We start from the raw sequence: 23585 nt of genomic DNA on the forward strand, positions 1-23585 counted from the left end.
CTCCGGCGGCGCAGTGGCAGCAGGAGGCCCCATTAGCTAAAGTGGTGCTTCAGGTTAAGAACAGTTTCATGTTAAGAACAGACCTCCAGAACAAATTAAGTACATAACCAGAGGTACCACTGTAATAAATTAGTAGTAGTAGTAGTAGTAGTAGTAGTAGTAGTAGTAGTAGTACTCCAACTTTTTGTTTGCCCTTTTGCATTCCTTAATGCTTACAAGGTGATTGCCTGACCATTTTCCATGGGTTTTAGAGCACAAATAAAAACTGTAAGCACTTTACCTCACATCTTAATTGTGGAGCAATAATGTGTTCTATAATCAATGTTTGTAATACTGTATATTTTTTTAAGGCATAAATATTAATATGAGAAAAAATTGTAAAAATAAAACGGGCAAGTGTTTGAATAAAAACTCTTGTCTATATAAGTCAAAAACAAAGAAGTCACACATATATGCAGGCTTTCCACAGAAAATTTTAATAAATTTTGTTAACTGTTATGTAATCGTATGAAAAGACACTGAGCTAGATTGGTAAAGAAAAAGCAATTTATAAGTTGTATACGCGATACAACACTGTGCCACCAGGTGGTGATGTGGGGCCATGTTTTTCCCTACTAGATTTCTCTGTTTAAATTTACAACACGTTAAAATGAAACGCTTCTTTGATGTGTCTAGCTCCAGCCTTGATTTCTAGCTACACATTTAGAAATGTCAGTATCATTTTGCAGAAGCTGATTGCATTTCTTTTTTTAAAAAAAAAGCTTACAAAAGGTGAGAAACTAGCAAAACCTTAACATTAGCAAGTCACTATTGTTTCTTCAGCTGTGTATTTTGAAATTTTACCTCATTCTGAGCACGTACAATAGAGGTTGCTATGCTGTCTGCCTCTGACCTTTCTTCCTTGCTCATCAGCTGGGCTGAAGATTCAGTGACAGAAGAAAATGATACCTTCTGTCGGGTAATTCTTCAAACTGAAACTTTTCACACTCTGCATGAGCTTTTTTGGGTTTTAAAAACAAAAACCAATTCTCCCTACTTGACACTTCATCCACTCTTGTCAGTGACTGCCTTTGCACCAGGATGCACACAACACAAGCTAAAGTCTAAAAACTGGGAGGCCTCTCTCCCAGATATCAAACACCTTTACAATTATTACAGAATTTTAAACAGCATGCTACTTTTGCTCATGAAATCTTTTAAAATGCATTTCTGCCAGAACTAGTGTCCCATGTCATATAGTATGAGGTGCAGAAAGCCCTGAGAAATATCCATTCACCCAGGCAAAAAAAGAGTCACTCCCATTTTTCTTTTAACGGAAAATTAAAAACGAAACTTTCCCCCGTTCCTTCCTTCCTTCTTTCTCTCTCTCTGTTACACGTCACTAAAAACAAAATCAGAACTTGATGAAATCAAACACACCAGGTTTCCCACATAAGAAGAGTCCTGCTGGTACTGGTCAAAGCAAGCCACTTTTGGCTAGATTGACAAATAGCCTTACCTGGCATGAGGCATATCCGTTTGCCCAAATCACTCAAATAACTTATAATTGAAAGCGAAACTGGTACTACAAACTACTACTTCTTTTAAAGCTTTTTAGAGGCTCACAAATAAGGTAAAGGTAAAGGACACCTGGACAGTCAAAGGTGACTATGGGGTTGTGGTGCTCATCTTGCTTTCAGGCCAAGGGAGCTGAGGTTTGTCTGCAGACAGCTTTCCGGGTCATGTGGCCAGCATGACTAAACCGCTTCTGGCGCAACAGGACACCATGACGGAAGCCAGAGCACATGGAAACGCTGCTTACCTTCCCGCCAGAGCAGTACCTATTTATCTACTTGAACTGGTGTGTTTTCGAACTGCTAGGTTGGAAGAAGTTGGGACAGAGTAAGGGGAGCTCACTCCGTTGCAGGGATTCGAACCACCGAACTTCTGGACAGCAAGCCCAAGAGGCTCAATGGTTGAGACCACAGCGCCACCCACTCCCCTTGATACATGTAGTGAATGAAGTGGTAATTTGAAGGAGACATGAAATACCTTACTTTTAAAAAAGGTGTGGGGGTAATTTTGACTTTGAAGCACAAGCCATTGTCTAGGTTGGAACCCCATCGTTTCTCGTTACTTACTTAACAAACTTGTCCACATGAGACATGGATGCTTCATAGTTTTTCCCACCAAACTCTTGACAGTGCAACGCCATGAAGTGCGGTTTGTGTGTATGTACAACCTGTAAAATGAAAGGAGAAGGGGGAAAAAAGGCATGAGCACTGTCACAATTCTAAAATTACACAAACTGAGCAAGATTAGTAGAAATGAATGTTTTTCAGGGTAATGGCTTGCACGACAACTTTTCTGGTCACAATAGCATTTTTGGTAAGAGTTCTTATCTGCAAAATGTACTGGAAGCACTGGTCAAACCCCTGACAAAACGCTTTCCTGCGGCATAGTGCTTCAAGGTTTCTAGGTTCTGCGGCTGAGCCGCTTACATACGTTGCACCTTTGCTACACAGACAGGAAGTGCGTGGCAAAATGAGACCTATGAAGCAGCCATCCCTATACTGTACACACAGATTTATGGATAAAGAAGTAATAATGCCTCTAGCACATTTGTCACCATTAATCATGCATGGAACTTAAGCCATAACTAGAAAACAAACGGGATGGACTGACTCTGTGTTACACTGGCAGACAACTGAACAAAATGTTCCCTTTTCCCGAGTGACCAGAAAAGCAGTACACCTTTCTCTCTCTGAAATACCACTTAAAACACATGACGCATTTTTTTTTTAAAAAAAACCTTAATACTGTAAGTTGAACATGATAGGATCAGCCTTGGAAGAAAAGATAGTGGGACGAGATTAAATGGCTTTTATTCTTAATATAGATTGTGGAGGATGTTGGTAACAGGTCCTCAGAGAGTGGCGTTTTATGATGGAGAGGGAAAAGGATAATAAAGTTGTTTCCTGTGGGATAACCTAGGAGAGAGTTGTTACAAGTTGACTGACGGCACCACAACAATGTAGTGAATATACCGGAAGCATGGATGGCCCACCTGAAGGGCAAGTTCCATGTGACACAAACTGTGGGGGTCCATGGCAGAATTATTTTATAACCTGGCAATGACAAAGAGTCAGGGCTGCACTCCTGTCATTTCCCCGTTCAGCAGCCTAGAGCAGGGATTTCTGTCCTTAGGGCCCAAATATGCTGAGGCCGAACAGTCACTAAATGATTGTACAGAAATGGAGTCTTGTCATGATTCGCCCAGAAAATTGTGGCATAGTTTGACAATTACTTCTGCTTGGTGGCTATCAAATCCCCCATTATAAATCGCCAGGTTCTTAGCCACAGTAGTTTCCTTGTGGCAGGGAGTTCCATAGTTTTCCTTTTTCAAGAGATTGGAGGTATTTTAGCTCGGGTTCCCCATTTTTAGTAGAATTTGCTGATCCAGAGGTTCTGAGCAGAGATGTGAGAACAGTGAACAAGGGGGTCTGGGCTGCACTGATAATAATAATAATAATAATAATAATAATAATAATAATAATAATAGTTTTTTATTTATACTCCGCCCATCTGGCTGGGTTTCCCCAGCCACTCTGGGTGGCTCCCAACGGAATATTAAAAACACAATAAAACATTAAAAACTTCCCTAAACAGGGCTGCTTTCAGATGTCTTCCAAAAGTCAGATAGTTGTTTATTTCCTTGACATCTGAAGGGAGGGCGTTCCACAGGGTGGGCGCCACTACCGAGAAGGCCCTCTGCGCTGGACCTCAGTGTCCGGGCTGAGCGATGGGGGTGGAGACGCTCCTTCAGGTATACTGGGCCAAGGCTGTTTAGGGCTTTAAAGGTTAGCAACAGCACTAGCCCTGCCATCCTGTTCTTGCCAAATTCTACCCCTGACTGTCACACAATGAGGCAACAACCTGACAGGGGGTTCGCCACATGTTTCAGCTTAGCTGAATGTGCTAAGAAACACTCACCCCCCCCCCCCCGATCTACAAACTCAGCACAATCTTTCAGACAAATGCAAAAAGAATCCTCCCTTGGACCCTTTTCCTGCCTAATCACATCAGAGGGTATTTACTCTGCCGTGGATGTAATATTTTGGCTCGAGTCTACTCTGAGCCCACAAGAAAGCAGCACACCCACTATGAATTTCGGTACGTGCTTTTTTAAACGCTGCAGTGCTGCACTTTAAGAAATAAAATGACAGGGCACAGGGCAAGCAAAGAAACCGAAGCCCTGAGCGTAAATGCACAGCGGCAATTATGTGGGATGCTCCCTTACAGGACCTTTGCTGGGGGGGCGGGGATCACACTATAAACTATAATTAAGTCCACATTTTGCAGAAAGTTAAAATGTTAAGTTCTTTAAAAAGACTTACAACACGAGCTCGGTGGTTATATTAAGGGACGGCTGTTTAAAGATAGAATTAAGCGGTTTTGCGTTTTCCACTCTTCAGCAAGCAAGGGATCTGTCCCTGGCAGCAAGAACAAGTCCTGTTTCCTCCAATTCAAGGGTAGGAACTGAGAGCGCTACGGCCATGTTACTGCATGTATGTCTGGGGCGCTGACTGCTATTGCGAGGTGGTTTTCACGTTCCAAAGCTTTAAATGAGAAACATAAAAATGTCCCAGCAGCAGCCTTTCCTAATACACAGGTACCTCAGGTTAAGTATTTAATTCGTTCCGGAGGTCTGTTCTTAACCTGAAACTGTTCTTAACCTGAAGCACCACTTTAGCTAACGGAGCCTCCTGCTCCCACTGCGCCGCCGCTGCATGATTTCTGTTCTCAACCTGAAGCAAAGTTCTTAACCCGAGGTAATATTACTGGGTTAGCGGAGTCTGTAACCTGAAGCGTATGTAACCCGAGTTACCACTGTAGTCACAATGACTTTAGACGTGTGTACCAACTTTCAACCTACTGTTCAAGTACCTTTCAAAGAGAGGAATTTGCAGCCACGTCAGTCTTCCCCAGTTGTTCTGCTGCAGCATCGCGCTGAGCTAAGCCATAGTTTGCTGCCGCATGTAGCCCGACCCAGGACTCAAGGCTTAGCTCTCCCGAATTAACCACAAGTCCTGAATCCAGGCTCATGCATAGGTTGGGGAACATCAGGGTACACTTGCCCAAGGCCATAGGTCCTGACTCACAGGGTCTGAGGCAGTTTTGGCCCACAAATATATTATGTTAGGGGACTGGGCCCCCTTAATATTCAGAGAACGTTACACGACGTTGCATGGTCCCTCACCCCCCAATCCTCTGGAGAAGCCCCAGGCCTCAGAGGGTTATGTTGGCCAGGGGCCCCGCCAGGGACTAGTTGCTTTTTTGTTTGAGTTTATAACTTTATTCTAACAAGACTCCCACCCCGGGCCCCAGACCAGCTCCGCAAGGGCCCTGCATAAATCACAGGACAAACCTTGTTAACAAGTGGTGGGTGGCTTGTTCGAAAGAGCTAAACCACAAGCCTTGGTTTTGGACAAAATGCTAAGCAAACTATAGGTTAACAGCAGCAAAAGGACCAGGGAGGAGCGAAGTGGCAACTGCTTTGTCTTCCGGAGTCTGCTTACATGTTTACACCAAGCTATGCTTTAACTTAATGTTTCTTAAACCCACTTATGTGACAGGGGTGCCAGGAGGAAAGAACAGAGTACCGTACCCTGAGCTACGTGGGGAAAGGTTGCGATAAGAATGGTTAAAAGTAGAATAAAGAAAAGAAAAAAATGCCACAATGGAAGAAAGAACAAACCCCCTCTGCAAAATTAAAATCCGAAGTCCAAAACTGAAATCTAGCTTTGCACTATATAGTATAAACATTAATGTTTCAGCGCATACTATCTGTACGTGAGAAGTGGGGGTGGGGGGAGATGCAAGATGGAAATAAAACCTTCATCCAAATTGAAAGCTGCTGCTCAGGAGTTTCAAGGAAGAACATGCTTTCCACGCCACCCCCGAAACCGTCATATGAACAACATTCCCATGCAAAATACACAGTAAACATGTCCTTAGCAGCTTAGCAAGTTGGTCACACTCAAAAAGTAGAAGAGGTAGCCCTATCCATCACTTTGAAATACTCATTAAAGCAAAGTGCCTGCCAGCCACTAATGAGTTAATCAATAAAGGTGTGTGTGTGTAACAGAAAGTATGCCACTTGGCAGGAATATCATTGATGAAGTATTTGAATCTGACCCCAAACAGTCAGCAGCAGGTCAAGAGCCATCTACTTACTGTTTACCTGTGCGGTGAGGGGCTGGCAGCACATTAAAACGAACAACCAGTATCAATCACATCAGGTCAATGGCAAGAGCAGGACACAATTAAGCCAGAGACAAACACAGAAATGCAAAGAATTTTTACTGTTTATTGCAGCCAAGTCAACCTCTTTTTCTTTTTAAACCAACCGAAGTGCTTTGCATTGAGCTTGAAAGTCTCTAGGCAAATAATTTTATTCAATATTCAGGCACAGCCTTTCTGCCTTGGGGGAAAAACAACAACAAACCAAGGCCGTTGGAATTCAATAAGAAGAGAAAGGTAGCAATAGTTTATTCAACCAACGCCCACCCACACATGCTTGGGGAATTCTGAGGAGCAGCGAAGACAATTTGTGATGGGGTGGGGGGCGGATCACGGGGATGATTGGAAAGATGACTCATTTAGGTTCCTTCCACCATATACAATGGTACCTCGGGTTACATACGCTTCAGGTTACATACGCCGCTAACCCAGAAATAGTATCTCGGGTTAAGAACTTTGCTTCAGGATGAGAACAGAAATCGTGCGGTGGCGGTGCGGCGGCAGCAGGAGGCCCCATTAGCTAAAGTGGTACCTCAGGTTAAGAACAGTTTCAGGTTAAGAACGGACCTTCAGAACGAATTAAGTACGTAACCAGAGGTACCACTGTATAGTGGCCGTGCTTTGCTCAGTTTGAACCATCATGTTATGTTACTTTCATTAGATGTTTCATGGAGCTACTTAAAACGATTACCAGGAGTTCTGTACACTTTGTCTAAAACACAAGAGGAAACGTGAATATACTTCTAGGGGAAAGCTTTTTTAGGGCAAGAAAAACGAGACTTAAACCATTAGGTGGTCACAAAAGTTTGTTTTAGAAAGCACTCTTGTATTTTAATAATGTGTATCATTTGAGAGATGTAAAAAAAAAAACTTTTATAGACTAGTTGGTAAACAGCCAATATTTGCTATTTATTTCATAAAATCCTGCTGGATTTCAAACAAACCTCAATTCATTTCCACAGCAAACATTTTCCTTCACTTGCTTATTATATTTTAGTTACCTGGCATTTAAGTGAGTTCAGTGAAACTGGCTACCGTTTGTATTAATGAATTACTCTAAAGGTCAGGTTTGTGGACGGAGGAATATACAAAGCTGCTCTCTACCTGGTAAGCTTATCTGCCCATACTGACTCAAACACCACCTCCTCTGACAGCAGTGACTATTCAGAGCCTGAGGAAGAGGCAAATTGCATCTCATCCCATCTGATCCTTTAAACTGCAGATTCCCAGAACAGATCCAGGTGCCTCTTTAATACAACGCAAGTACTCTGCCATTGAGCAACTGGACCGCCCCACTTATGTTTAAGTGGGAAAGCAAAAGCTGTTGTTTGGGAGGGGGGGTTGGTAAGGAATATTAGCCCCCTTAAGGCTTAAAAGGCTAGCAAGTCCATTACTGTGACTTTACACTGGAAGGAGTAATAGTTAAAAGGTTTTATGGCACATGTATGGCACACGGCCATACGTAATGCATCACAACTGCCAGCGAAACTCAGCACAGCAACGAGGGATCTGAGTTAAGTAAAGCAAGTGCACATTGGACTATATAGAGTTAAAAAGACAACGCATTTGGGGTGCAACTTTCCAGAGGCTACTTTCCTGCTGGGCAGCCTTCCGGAGGCGACATGCCCCTGTGGGCAATGCCAGAAGAAAACGTGGACCAAGTAGCAATGTAAATTTTACTGTAAACAGGAGTGAGCCAGCAATCTGAGACTGCAGCTGTGTGCAGCCAGCTTCTCTTACACCCTCTTCATACCCCTACTGGTTCTTGTTGCAGCAGGAAGGGGAGACTCCTTTGCCCTTTCATCAGCCAGACTCATCTCTGCCTTTTGGTCCCTTTCCTCTCCTGCTTCAGCTTCTGCCTCTGGTTCTGGACTTCGGTCACAAGCTCTCCCAGCCTTGCTACCTCCCTCCCCTGGCTCAGAGCCTTCTTCCCTTAGGGGTTCCCCAGCTGGTTCCCCGCACCATTCTTCCGCGTCCAACCAGTCTGTGATATAAATGTACAGGAGACTAGTTTCTTCTGCACACATGGCTCTGCATCCTTCATCCAGGCAAGCGAGAGGCATTACTGGACTTGAAGGATGTACTCCAACCAGGCAAAAACATTTGGGGTGCAAAGGAGGGCCAATGATGGTTGTGGCCTAGAGGAAGCTCCAGACAGAAAGGTCTGGGAGGCTGCATTCAGTGAATTGCGTGCTCATTGCTCTCCAAACCTTAGAAGAGGATTCGAAACATACAGTGGAAGGCAACAGTACTAATCATATGTGGGAATAAAATGACATTCTTCTCCAGAACAGCCCTCTCAGCTTTCAGGATGTAAGGAGTACAAACAAGAGCACATGAGTCTACTCATATTTGAATTAGGTGATTCTCGGTAATCTGCTGCTGCCACGCCACCAACAGTAAATGCCACCGACTTGTTCAGACAATTCTCTGTTTGCTCTTCCTCTTCACATAACCTTATTCTACTTTCTCCACGTGTTCTTGATTACTGACCCCTTGAAGTCACAAAGGGGATCCCTATTCCTGTGCCTCATATGCCCCGAGTCATAATACAATCAGCAAAGTGCTACCAAGAAAGTGCAAACAATTCTTTTTCCAATGTTGGAAAAAATAATAACGATCAGATAAAGCATGCTTTACACCTGCAGAAACTAGAGGTAATAATTCTTTACAGCACAATTGTTATTCCAGCTATTAGTTGGCAGGAGGCCAGGATCCTTTTACATGCTGACAACGGCCGCAAACTAAGAAGGGGGCAAGGAGGGGAATGCTGGGAGGGGAAACTAATACCAGACAGAATGCATAAACTGCTCTTTGCATCTGTCATCTTCAGAGGAGCTGTAGCTTCAGTAAGCTTCACAAAACCACCTTTTTCATACATTTGCATCTAAATAAGCAAAATGGAAAATGGAAAAATGGGAATCCTTTCTTTTAAAAATACTGATGTAAGTACACAGACAAATATGCACATGAGAAAAAGGTTAAAAGCACACAACAGTACCACAAAGGGGAAAAAATACAATTAGATATAAGAGCCAGAAGAAAGAGAACAGTAGCTCTGGCAGAGGTAGGGAATACCATTTGCAAATCAGACCATGCGTAACTCCTGAAACCATAGCTATGGTTTTCCCAGTAGTGCTGTATGGAAGTGAGAGATGGACCATAAAGAAGGCTGATCGCCGTAGAATTGTTGCTTTTGAATTATGGTGTTGGAGGAGACTCTTGAGAGTCCTGTGGACTGCAAGAAGATCAAACCTATCCATCCTTAAGGAAATCAGCCCTGAGTGCTCACTGGAAGGACAGATCGTTAAGCTGAGGCTCCACCTTATGAGAAGAGAAGACTCCCTGGAAAAGACCCTGATGTTGGGAAAGATGGAGGGCACAAGGAGAAGGGGACGACAGAGGACGAGATGGTTGGACAGTGTTCTCAAAGCTACCAGCATGAGTTTGACCAAACTGCGAGAGGCAGTGGAAGACAGGAGTGCCTGGCGTGCTCTGGTCCATGGGGTCATGAAGAGTTGGACACGACTAAACGACTAAACAACAACAACTCCTGAAACAACCAATTGTTTGATGAAGAGAAGGGGGTGACATTGTCCACAGAGTTCAGCAGTGCCCTCCCCTGGGCAAAATCCTCCTCCTGATCCATAATGATTGAGCTTGTGGGGGCTGGTAGGTCAACACAGTTCTCAAATGCACCAGCCACTATTGGGAAAATCTGACCTTTCCACCCACATCCAAATCAAGCCAGGTGTACCAATCCACCTGCCCTGCCCTCCAAAATGAAATCTACACAGTCTTATAAACTGAAGGCAACTGACAGCTTTGTACGTGACAACACAAGGCCACAAAAATGGTACTGCATCAAGAATCAGCAGGTATGAGAGCAGAAAGAAGCATATTGCTAGCCAATTGGATCAGTCCACTGGCAATATGAACACTAAATGGACAGCAGAAACCCTGTATCTCTTCAGCAAGGCTCAATGTCAACAAAGGGCCAGAAGGTCAGGTCAAACAAACAAAAGCCCATATTCCAAGTGGCAGACCTTGGCACCCATACAGGGCAGACTTGCATTGTTATAATACTTACTGAAAGAAGAGGGATATATTTGTGTGTACACAAACATGGGCAGAGACTTACAGTTCCTGTTTGTTTTCCAGTATTAATATCTAAGCAACTACTTACTGTACTCTATGACTACTTTCTATGAGGGGGTGTTGGGGGCTGGGGTGGGGCTGGACTCTCTTCTGCTTTCAACAGCAAAGGGAGAAGGAGAAAAGGGGATAAGAACACATATTCGGAGTGTGGAAATTCCCTCTTTCACCTAGATAAAGTTGATCAACTGAAGGGAAGGAGGGGCATTTGAACTAAGGACTCTCTCCCCCCACAGAGAAGGGTGGGTGTGCAAAAGAGACAAGGATGAAGGCTCCACACAGAACATCATGCAACCCAGCCTGCTAACAGTAGAGGAATCTGGATCAAGGGTGAATTAAATCACAAACTAAATGTGGCTCATGCTACGATGTGTACAGCACAGTATTTTATCTCTGATACATCATAATCTGCTCTCCCTTCACTGCTCATTTACACAAAAAGCATAGAAGAGAGTCTCCACAGTTGTTGGTACGGAGCCATTCTTCTCCAGAGATGGGGTGGGCACATTCCAAACCCTTCTAAATGATCAGCCCCCTTAAAATGAATAAGTAAATTCCCTATCTTTGGTTTAATAAAAACGACTACGGTTAGGTTTCCCCTCTGCAGGCATCCACTTGGAATGTGTGGCTCTCGGGAGGAAATCCACAGAAGCCATGGGGGGCCCATAGCAGGTCCCTGCTGTCCCTTGTCCTCGAGGAGTCCTTAACAGGTAAAGGGGCTTTAGAGCACTGTCCTCCCAGGGAAACACAGGTGATCATGCTCCACTAGGGCATTCTTTTGCATTAATGTCCGCTGCATAGTTTGCTTTGACTGTGTGTATGGCTGGGCAGAGAGTAGGGGCCTCACTACTGTTCACAAGACCAGGGTGCACCGTGGACTTCAAAAAGCTGGGAAAATCCTTCCTTTTGTGTGCTTTGGTGGGGAATGGGCATCCACACGCAGAAAACCTAGACAACAGTATATGGCCAGGAGGATTGCTGTCGTCACCAATCAGCTGAGTTCCCATGGAGCACAGTGGAGCTTGACGTCAGCGCCTATCAGCTTTGGAAAGAGACCACCAGCACCGATCAGCTGATTGGGGGCAACACCAGCTGATTGGGCTTGACTGGGCTTCTTGTACTACAAAGGAAAAGTGGGTCTTCTGGGACCATAGAAATGCCAGCTGATTGCCTAGTGGGCAGGCCCTGTCAAAATGGCCAACCAAGGGCAGGAAAACCCAGGTCTGGCCTGGCCTATGAGCCAGCTCTAGTGACTCTGTATGCAGATAGACTCCCCCCTGTTTGGGAAGCAAAATTACTCAGCATAGTTCATCTGACTCCTCACAATTCCCCCTAGCGAAAGGGAAACGGTGGAAATTAATTTTCAGAGATTCCTGTTTTCTGAGTTTCTCTTTCAACAGAAAGTGGAGGCATGGGCACATTTTTTAAAAAAAACAAACCATAATATATATATATATCCAGAGCTATCTCCTGAGAAATATTTTATTAGCCCACCAACCACTCCGTTCTTAAATCCAGCCTGCTGTGTCGTGCCATTTGCTTCTGCAGAAGCTTAAATTCTTCTGAGAAAAGAAGGCTCTGTGGGCCATGTACTTATTCTCTTGCCGCTCTACACACACAGGATACCACAAGTTTCCATGATGTCACACACAGGGCTTGGCTGCCTTCCCAAGTATGATAAAACTTGAGTTCATCTGTCCTTCCCCTCCACACCCTGCCTGCCATTCAACAGTCATACACTGCTTGAGCCTTTCCATCTGAACTGAAGAGGGATCTCTGAGGGAGTGACTGTCAAAGACTAAAACTAAAACAAAACTTACTAACCGACCCAGAAGGACACAAGGTCACACACTCAAACAGCACAGAGAGAGTGTACATTAAAAGACTGTAAACAGCTCTCAGTTTAGGCGGGGCAAAAGAACTTTCAGATTTAAAACACTAACTTAACACATTTTGTGAAGCTCTTTTGCTACAGGCTGTTTTACAGGTTGGATGAACTGAGGGCCCGTGAATCCCATCAGAAAAATAAATAACTGGGTCTCTCTCACACACACACCCTGCACCGAGAATAGATGAGATGTTTCCTGCTCAGCTAACTGTGGACTTCAGCCTTCAGGGACGGAAAGCTTTTTCAGTCCCAGAGCTGCATTTTCTCTTGCCTAACCCTTCAGAGGCCACAGGGACACTTGCACACCAATGCAGCACATGAATAAAATCATATAGCATGTGCATGAATCTCCCTTGAGCCTTTGACTCCCCCCCCCCCAACCTATTTGTGAAGCAGGGGATGAGAGGACTCTTCGTGGAAATTGCAGCGGGGGGAGGAAGGGGTTAAGGTTTTCCTCCCCAGCTGTGCTTTCCACGAAGAACTCTCTGTGAACAGCACTTCATCTTGAAAAATAACCTTCCTTGGCACAAAAAAATGTTGCTGTTCTGAAGCCAAATTGTGGCACGGGGAGAGGCAGATTTAGCAGGAGAGTCAGACTATGCAGAGAGGGGTTTATCCTGACCCCAGCTGCAAGCCCTTCTGCCCTCCAAATGCCCCTGAGCCACAATTAGACTTGAAAAAAGCCACCTGTTGGCATCATTAATGGTACCACAACGAGGATCCTTCCCCAGGTGCAACTCCCCCTTAAAACAGTCCCGCACCACATTCAGACTTTTTGTGGGGGAAGCTGTTTTCAAGTCCCTAATTATTTTGGGGAGGCAGAGTAAGGAGATGGTGCTGACAGCTGGATGGGGATCTAGCCCATAGGCCACCAGTCATCATTCCCCCCCCCCCAATTAATAGTACTCCAAATCAAAGTACTAGCCTGACTGGAACGTACAATACTGCTAACAAGATACAGTGGTATCTCGGATTACATACGCTTCAGGTTACATACGCTTCAGGTTACACACTCTGCCAAACCTGAAATAGTGCTTCAGGTTAAGAACTTTGCTTCAGCATGAGAACAGAAATCATGCTCCGGCGACACGGCGGCAGCAGGAGGCCCCATTAGCTAAAGTGGTGCTTCAGGTTAAGAACAGACCTCCAGAACAAATTAAGTACTTAACCCGAGGTACCACTGTATACCCACCTCTTCTATTAAGTGGATTTCAACAGGAACTCATAAGGAGTCACCAACTGTGTGTCCTATTTCTCTCATAAAGGAGAACACTTTGCTGAACCCCACCCCCACCTCAACCTTCCACCCAGGGAATGTGCTCCCTCTCTGCACCCCCCAACTTCAATCCAGGCCTAGCTCAGAGACTCAACGAAGCTACAGCAACTTGTGGGGCAGGACAACTATGAAGGCTGGCCTGTCTAGGGGGTTACAGAGAGTCAGGTCCACATTACGGAACCAAACAACTCCAGTTGAGTAGGAGCTAGGCATCTGACCCCATGAATCTGACTCACCTGGAGACTCCCTCAAAGATCTCAATGACTGAACTGGAATAGAAGGGATAAGGCATTCTGGACCCAAGTTATTAGGGGCCTTGTAAATTAATACAAAAACCCTGAACTAGGCCTGGCAATATATGGGCAACCGGTGCAAGATTTTAAGCACTGGAGTTGTGTGCTTTTAAACACCAATAGTATGTTGCTATTGTTGGAACAATCAAGAGTCAGAAACCCTTGCTCATCTACTTCTAATCGTGCAGAGATCCGTCAAGAGATCTTGACTGACCTTCTGGCCACCCAAGAGCAGCTTCCTCGCTACATGTCCACCACCAAGCCTTCGTAGCAGTGAGTGGCAGCAGCCTCTTGACTAAGAATGAGGAGCCTGTGGCCTTCTGGACGTTGATACGTCTCCTCCCATGAGCCTTTGCCAGCAAAGCAAGTTGCATTCCAGCAACTGCCCTCAACCCTAAGTTGTTACATGCAGAAAGTGTTCTTTGACTGTGCCCTCCACTTACCTGAATTTTGTGTCTCATCTTCCGTGTTTCATTGCTAATCTGAGATGCTCCTGGACACTATGAACATGGCAGCTGTGAGATCGGTCCTGAAGGGGAAACTGTTTCCCAACTACCAGCTAGTTGCAAATATATCCTGCTTGGACAAACTGCCCAAACGGGTGGTAGCAGGATGACCCAGATGCTCTAAGTCTATTTCAGACTGGTTTCAGGGATACGATTAGGGAACTTGTCATCTTTCAAATGGTTGGACCCCACCAGCCCCAACCAGCAAGGTTAGTGGTCAGGAATGATGGGAAATGGAATCCAACAGCATCAAGAGCACCGATTGCTGTTCTATGAGAAAAGGACGTTTAGCAGTGGGATAATGAGGGATCGTTTTTATTTACTTATACCCGCTGCAAAATTTTGCTTTTTGGTTTGTGATTGCAATAACATCAACATTTATTGATTTACAGTACAGAGCTATTCTTGTTTACTCAGAAGTAAATCCCACTAAATTCAGTTACTTTTACTCTCAAGTTAAGTGAATGTTGACTTGTAGTTTAAGTTTTATTTTTAATGGGTGTGGGTGTTGTGGGTGTATGAGCTGTCCTGGCTATTTATTTCGGTAGCAACATGGAATTCTCTCCCCCCCCCCCCAATTTTATAAATATTAACCAAACCAAGCCACCAGCATTTTCCACAATGGAAAAGGGGAAATGATAACAAGTGAGGTGAGGCGAACAGTATCATGGCGTTCATAATCAGATTTAAGTTATCAGTATGTTTCTATCTACATAAATGTTAATCTGCAACTTCTTGGTTGAAAGCCAACTCGCTTGGTTGAAATCTTCAAACCGCTTCATTGTAAAGCCAGCCCACAAGTGTCCCCTGCTGACCTTTTTTTCCACTCAGGGAAAACAGCCTGGCAGACAAAACTGCAATCCTATATCCACTTACACGGGAGTAAACTCAACTGAACTTGATGGGCTTACTTCTCAGGAGGCATATGCATCAAGTCTGCAGAAGTTACAAAAGTCCATTATAAGTTTGTAACAGACTACCTGTCACCGCACAGCTACGTGTGTCAATCATGATATTAAAAAAATAAATAAATCTCCAGTGGACAGAGACGTCTATAGCTCAGTTGGTAGAGCATGAGACTCAATCTCAGGGGCATGGGTTTGAGCCCCATGTTGGGCAAAAGATTCCTGCATTGCAGGGGGCTGGACTAGATGACTCTCGTGGTCCCTTCCAACTCTACAATTCTATGATTATCCAATATCTCTACAATACAGTAGCAATTTTCTGGGCACATGACTCATCATCAGCTGTTTGATGATCCCCTCAGCATGTTCCACTTCAGTAGGCTCATGCTAGACACTTGATGATGCCTTCATCACTTCAGCCGCGGATATAGGGTAGTTAGAGAAACACCGCTCCCTCACAAACTTCCTCCCGTGTAATACAATGAATTTACTTGGCTGTTAATCAAATGTCACTGCCAGCCTTGCTCAAATTGTTCTATATGGCTCTGAGTTCCTTTCTTCTTATAAGTGTCAAAAACAATTTTCACATGGGGTGGGGGGTCTGGCCACCATCTTGAATCATTCTATTTGCCGAAAAGGAGGGGCCATCAACCTTCTTGGGCCTCTGGCACATTTGAAATTTTGAGGGAATGCTGTAGGGACCACCTTCTCTGTTTGCTTCCCCTCCACCCCCAGACTGAAAGTAATAACGAAAACATGTGCATCAGCCACACACAAAGGAAGTCAATTAATATTTGTATTTTACAAGAGAGGAACACTATGGTTGCTAACTGATTCGTAAAAAACCAGTCACAGCAGATTCCCCTTCCTATTTTACATGCTACTGTTGCAATTACTGGTGTTTGAAATCCTAGCCAATATACTACAAATATCCCAAAGATGTAGCAGTAAATACCAATCCACCTTTGCTGCCAGACTTCCAGGGCTGACCCATCACTGCTCCGCCTATTTCAGCCTTCTTCTGGTTCTGGGAGGCAGAGCAGGGAGGGGAGCTTGTTGCAGCAGGAGCGGGAGACACCCATCACTCTACACCAACTAAACTCATCTCTTCCTCTTGGCCTCAAATGCACCTGTTATACTCCCTCCCCACAGCTGTCTAAGTCCCCTCCACTCCAAGGCTTTCCCCAAATAACTGGAGACTGTGGTTGAATGAAGCCAACCTATCCTCCACCCTCTTCATGCCTCTCCTAGTTCTCGGAGACCAGGGGAAAGGGAAGCTTACTGTAGCAGGAAGGGGAGACACCCTTGCCCCTTCACCAATCAGACTCATCTCTGCCTCTTGGCCCCCCTTCTCCCCTGCTTCTGGACTTCTCTCTGCCACAGACTCTCCCACCTCACTAAAACTTGTTACCTCCTCCGTTCCCAACACCTTCTCTTCCCAGTCTTCTCCCTCTACAACTCATCATTGTCCCACCACCAATCCCCTGGGCTCTGAGCCTTCTTTTCCCTTGGTGGTTCCCCGGCTGGTTCTTCCCACCATTCCTCTGCATCCAACTAGTCCGTGACAGCTGGGCTCAAGAGGAGTGGGTTATGAGAGCACATGCATGCCTGATGCAAGATGAGGGGCTGCAGAAGCAATGTGCCATGCTTCGTGACATTACCAGGGTCTGCCCAGTGTGACATCACCACAGGTCACCCCTACATCTCAGGTTTGGAGCCTGAAATCCTGGCAACTCTACTAGTCAGTTCAGCGAGGCATGAAAAAGGTAGGTAGGTGGCTGGGAGACAATCTTGGTAGAAAGGAAAGTAATACTGACTGATGACTGGGTGGAAAACTGCAACACATTTTAATAACTGTGGAAATACAAGACATCCCATCAGTATTGGCATTCTGCTGGCTCTTGAAGAAACACCTATTCCCCTACATGATCTCCTGACTTGAACCTCCTGTTTTAATTGCTCTTTTAACTCCTAAAAGCCATGCTGTTTTAATAGGCTTATTTCATTGTACAACTTCATTGCAAGTGCTTATTTTCATGTTTTGATGAAATTGCTTTCTTGTGTATTTTAAGTACAGTGGTACCTCGGGTTACATACACTTCAGGTTACAGACTCCACTAACCCAGAAATAGTACCTCAGGTTAAGAACTTTGCTTCAGGATGAGAACAGAAATCGTGCTCCAGCAGTGCAGCGGCAGCAGCAGGAGGCCCCATTAGCTAAAGTGGTGCTTTAGGTTAAGAACAGTTTCAGGTTAAGAATGGACCTCCGGAACAAATTAAGTACGTAACCAGAGGTACCACTGTATTGTGTTTTTATTTTCTGTAATTGCTTTCATGCTTATGAAGCACTTAGAAGCCACCTTGGCGGTATATAAATTAGCAAATTATAAGAGAATTTCTGCAGTTCCTCCCTAGATTTGCCAATCTGTTCAAACAACAAAATACAGAAGTGAGAGCACCAGCTTTATTTTCAGCTTCGCTTGAAATACAGTCAATTGGGTGGGTGGTGGTGGGGAAGCAACATTGCAACTGTAGACCAAAACGGTTAAGAATAAGGAAGAAGAGAAATCTTAGTTAAAGCCATAGCAGATTACACTTTCTAGAAATATGTGTGAGTACCACTAAGTATTCTTCCTTTTTTTTTTCAAAGGGAGTATGCACCACTTAGAGAAGTTCTATTCAACTTTCAGTTTAACAGAGGTTATGAACATTATGTTGACACGACTATACATGCAAATTACATTCCGCAGAAAGGACAGGGGAAATGTGGTTTGTGGTTTATCTTGTTTTGACTTCACAAAACAAACCATCTACAATCATTTTCCAACTCTTCTCTATTGACATATGTGATATGTCTCCAACAACAACCATTTAAAAAAAATGGACAGTGATTTCCCCTACCTTAATGAAGAGAACACATTTATCAAAAGCAGGGACTTTTAAAGAAATTTTTTGTTATTTATATTTTTACTGTTGTAACTCCATGAAGTGCAAATTTTGCTGTATGTATCCTATACCCCATATAGCAAAAGGAACAGGCCCAGTGTGGGGCAATCTATAGCCCCACAGATGTTGAACTCCAACTCACATCAGCCCCATACAGCATGTCAAGGATGATGGGAGCTGAGGTCCAATGACTTCTAGAGGGCCACACATTCTCAACATCTGGAGTAAGAACTGTTGTGGAGTCATGGTTTGTTTCAGTCTAAACAAACCATACTCTGTAGCCACTATCTGTTCTGGCTTACTGATCATGGTTTGAGCAAAAAACAAGAACACACACACACAACCCAAACAACCACAACCCCCAATTTGTACATAACACTTAGTCAAGGATTGTGGTTTGTTTTTCCCATGCATTGATGGGGAGGAGCACAGTGGCCCAGATTAGTGGAATAATGGTAAACCACTCACTCTGGTTTCCTGTGACGTGTGGATTGACCTACAGATTGAGTAAAGTATTCCCAAGAAATGGGGAAGCTACAACTACTGCTGCCGCCACCACTGCCTGTAAGAACTGCCAGGGACATTAAAGTAGAACAAGACAGGGAGGGACAAGAAGGGAGGGGATTTACAACAAAAAGCACCTGCCGCATGAACGTCATTTGGATTGTATGCAAAAAATCTATAGTCATTTTTACTTCCCTATTCCACACAGTGCACAGAGTCTGGAAAGCCCTTCAGGGTTTGAACTGAGCTTGTGTTCCCCAGGCACTGATTTAGGGCAAGGTCCCCTTCAGCCACACATCCTCCTTGCCTAATGTATGCCTAGCCTGCTTATGCCCAGGGCTTCAGCTTCCAACATATCAGGAATTTTTTTACATAGAGATACTTTCCAACAAGCAACCCCACTTGCATGCATTGTGAGCTGATGACATCCTTCAGAACCAGGTGCCTCCTCCATACATTTAAATAGGATATAGAGGTCACACCAGACAAGTGAGGTAGGCAGAACCTCTCCCTGCTTACCTCCCCATATTGTTATGCCACCTCCTGCATTTATCTCTCAGCTGAGCCTCATAGTTCAACTAAGGAGAAAGACAGCTGGGCAGGTCAGTGGACCACCAGAGAGCATCCTTAACAGCAGATCCCTGATGCCCGCTATAGGCCTTCTTAAACAAAAAACTCTCATCCAGACGGCTGCCTCCCTCCCCGCAACCACAATGCCCTGGAAATTCTGGGGAAATCGCTTCTGCTTGGAACTGCTGTCACCATCAAGGAACAAATGGTGGGGGGTGTCACTACTGTAGGTGGGAATCCACAAGAAGACACTTTGCTGAGGGCACACCCAGACCTGGAGTCACTCCTGATTGCTGTCATTATCAGTTTTACTCACTGAATTGCTGAACCAGTGCAAGCTCTGACCATTTCAGTGGGGCCTGCACCACTCTACAAAGATTTGAGAGATGCTCCGATGGTAGGCCTTAAAACCAGGGATGGAGAACTTGTGGCCCTCCTGATGTTGTTAGACAACATCTCCCATCATCTCTGACCACCAACCATGTTGGTTGGGGCAGATAGGAGTTGGAGTCCAGAGGGTCACAAGTTCCCCCATCCCTGCCCTAAATCATCTGCCCAGTGCAGACACATTTGAGACAATAAGAACACTTCAAGCTTGGGTTTCCCATTAGACTTGACATTTGACATTTACTGCTTTGACCGCCCGCTGCCCCCATCAGCACATCCACTTCTACTCCTCACTTAAAAGTCTTTTCTTCCACAGAGAACAGGATCTCCTTTAGGTGAGTTCAACCATTCAAGAAAACATGAGGTTATCTACGTGGGTGCTAAACAATATAAATTGATATCCAAGTTCTCCTCCATGCACAAAAATGAATAAAGTCTATAAATAGTTGATTTTCACAGGACCTTAGCTTGGATGGAATCTTATATTATTCCAGAATAATATAAAACTTGATCCTAAAGTTTCAGGCCAGTGTATCTATTACCAGGAAAAAAAATCAGCTTCTGTGATCCTTAGAGTTTGGGACATTTCCCCCAAGTCAAGGATGGGGAACCTCCAGATGTTGGTTGGACTACAACTCCCAGCATCCCTTATCATTGGCCATGCTGTCTCGGACTAATGGGAGTCCGAGACCAACAACATGTGGATGGCTACAGCATTTCCATCCCTCTTCTAAACATTTATATATTGAAGTCTTATCTAGTAACACATAAGAGAAACAAAATCATTCTCTTTAACTCGGGCTATGGCTATACAGTAACACTGAAACAAAACCTTTTTTCTTTTAAACACTGGCTGACCTTTACTCGCAACTTGCAAGTGACCGCCCTATCTATTGATTTTTATTAATACTACGTTCCAGGCAAGCATGTTTATGATAGCAGCCTTACTCATGATTTCCGGTAAGAGTTTAAACAGAGCCAAATACATGTTAGAATTTATTTATTTTTTGGCAAAAAAATATATATTTATCACAAAATGTACAGTCTCTCAAATATTTTATATGGTCTCTTGAACAATGGTATACAATGCATTTCAGTGTAAATTTGACAAATGTTTATGTTTTGGGGTCCAAGAAAGGAAGTATTTATATGGCTTTAATTAGTGACAGTTGAAAATTGTCGTTTTGGTCAGGACGTTTGTTTATAATGGCAGTTTACAGAGAAATGTTTTATCTTCCTCTTCTAAGGCTGTGTATACAAGAGTCAAAACCTACAGTTGAGTATTAACCTACTGTCCCTTATACTCTTTTAAAAAAAAGTTATTCTAGTCCTGCTGTCCTCCTTTTGTTTTTATTTTTCACAGATTCGTTAGGTTTCAGGTTTTTGATGTTTAGATTAGCCCACTGATAAAGACGTAAGATGCTGACAGTCTGTTTGACTTTATCCCATGAAAGAAAATAGTTCTCACTGTACCTGATAAAATTCCCGAAGCCAATTCTTCTGTAAATTTTCTGGCTGGAAAATAAACAAATAAAACAAAATTAATATATGACTTCTGTAATACAGACAAGGCAAAATGACTAAGGCGAAAGATACAAGCACTGATTTTAGCATGTGCACACTTAAAAGGAGTATTTCAATTACACACAAATAAGACTTTTGATTTTTTTGATGTTGGAAGTTGATATTGCTTCTCTCAGGCACACAACCAATAAACTTTTCACCAAAGGAATTTTGATATAGTGGGTTTCATTCAATGTTCTCTTCAGAGCAGACCCACTGAAATGAACAAGCATGACTAATCTAGGACCATTAATTTTAGTAAGTAATTAGTAATTTTAGTAACACTGGATACAACTCACTATATTTAATTAATTTAAAGCATTTGTGTCCTGCTCCTCAGCCAAAAAAGGCTCTCACAGCGGCTTACATAAATTCAAAACAAGACATTCCCTATCTGCAGGCTTACAAGCTTCGTTTTATAAAAAAAATTAAAAATACAAGGGAAAAAAGGAAAATCAAAACTCAGGCACCAATTTCTAGACCATTGTTCCTGTATTGACCAGCTGACACAGTTCTGAGGCAGGAAGGTAGCTGATGGAGCTGAGACTCCAACAAAGGCGATGGAGTAAGCCCTGCTTCCTCTCTCCTGTTGATGCAGTTTGATGGAATGGCAGCCCGCAGGTGACATTTAAGGGAGGAGGCGGCCTGATGGAGCTGACCTGTCCCAGCAGAGTCAATGGATCATTATGGTGGTGAGTCTGAGTCTTGGAAGACCTGCTCCCCGCCTTGAAGGCCTTCTTCCACCTGGCTGGGGTGGGTGGGCCCCTGGTTGAATCCAGCTACAAAGTCTGAGACTCTTGGGCTGGGGTATTGTTTGGTGAGGTTTGTTTGGGGTGGGGTGGCGGTGGTTGCTGTTATTGATATCAAATTTTTGGTATCTTTATTTTGTATATTTATTATGATTCATTCATAATAACTGATAATTGATATTCTCACAGCACCACTCGCCAGGCTATACAGCAGACGTTTTTTCTGGAACCAGAACTCAGATACAACGGTACCTCAGTTTTCAAACATAATCCTTTCCGGAAGACTGTTCAAGTTCTGAAACGTTCGAAAACCGAAAACTCAGTAGCCGACAGCTAGGCCACAGGACCTTGCATTCAGCGGAAGTCACGTGGCATGTTCAACTTCCAAGGCTTCGAAAACCAAAGCATAGGTTTACGGCATTCGAAAACCGAAATGTTCGTCAACAGAGATGCTCGAATACTGAGGTACTACTGTACATAGAAAGTTGAACTGGAAGCAGATATTACAAAAAAATGAAAAACATGGGGCTGCTGCTGGAGACACTTGCCACTCTTGAAATGCGGGGGAATAATGAAACGAATGTGTGTGTTTTTAACTGCACCCACCCTGCCAGACCTGGAAATAGCAGGCAGAGCTGTTGATAAGTTGCTGGAGTCATAGCACCCCAGCAGACTCACCACTGGTAACTGCTCTGGGCAATCCAGGGAGCAGGTCTTCCAGGACTGACAGGCCAAGATATTGCAATGGTGTCCACCGATAGTATCACTTGTACAGCCCAGTGCACAAATTAGACTATCTAAAAGCATTGTGAGCTGCTTGCTGGAAGCAGGGGAGGCAGGAACGTGACGATCTAATAAAAATTATGGGAGAAGGGGAATGGAATGAAATACACAGGAAGATATCAGGGCTAAATGGCTGGCACCTAAACTAGAAACACTCCACACTGCAACACTTCGTTGCAGGTCCCACTTGTTAACTTCTAATAGACATATTTTACCGAAAACAGTGATTTATAGGTTGTCACAAAAAGAGAAAGGAAAATATTTTTACGGTTCTCGGGTAATGACGTCAAAGCTTTATGTTTTCTGTGTGACTAATTATCGGTTTTAAACTGTCAAGAGCTACAATTCCAAAAAGCAAAATGAAGAAAATGTTTTGGCGCCACTCTCAGTTTGGAAAACAAATACGAGAAGAGAGTCGCATCAGTTCAGGGCATTTTCAAACATCACAAGCCTTCCACGCCACCATGTTATATTCACTGCAAGCCTTTTAAACAATTAATATGGCAGACTGAGTTTGTTACACAAACGGGAAGTTGGCTCTCAGTGGCTGGAATGCAAATTCACAAGCCTCTGGTGTACAACCACCTCCAAACGGGGAACAGCTCCTAGCCAACTCAATCCTTGCAAAAACTGCAAAACTCAACACCAGAAAAAAGCCACAAAATAAATTTATGTCCAAGGCAGTCAGTCAACGGTGTTATGAAAAGGGATCGCTGCACTATAAAATACTTTATGGTAGCTGTTTTATAGATGCCAAATAATTCCAGCATTACACAAG

The 23585-nt window shown here is 43.9% G+C and overlaps 1 protein-coding gene across 5 annotated transcripts in view; it reads right to left on the minus strand.

The window, feature by feature from the left end:
* Window positions 1–23585, minus strand: part of INPP5A (inositol polyphosphate-5-phosphatase A) — a 231293-nt gene that overhangs the window by 164988 nt on the left and 42720 nt on the right. For all 5 annotated transcript variants that reach the window (XM_083506000.1, XM_083506001.1, XM_083505998.1 and 2 more), the window contains exons 2-3: window positions 21186–21227; window positions 2121–2221 (exon numbers count right to left, since the gene is read on the minus strand). In XM_083506000.1, coding sequence (XP_083362126.1) covers window positions 2121–2221; window positions 21186–21227 — 143 coding nt within the window. The remainder of the gene's footprint in view (window positions 1–2120; window positions 2222–21185; window positions 21228–23585) is intronic.

Source organism: Podarcis liolepis, assembly GCF_965112155.1.
Source record: "Podarcis liolepis genome assembly, chromosome: 5".
In the NCBI taxonomy this organism is placed as follows: domain Eukaryota; kingdom Metazoa; phylum Chordata; class Lepidosauria; order Squamata; family Lacertidae; genus Podarcis; species Podarcis liolepis.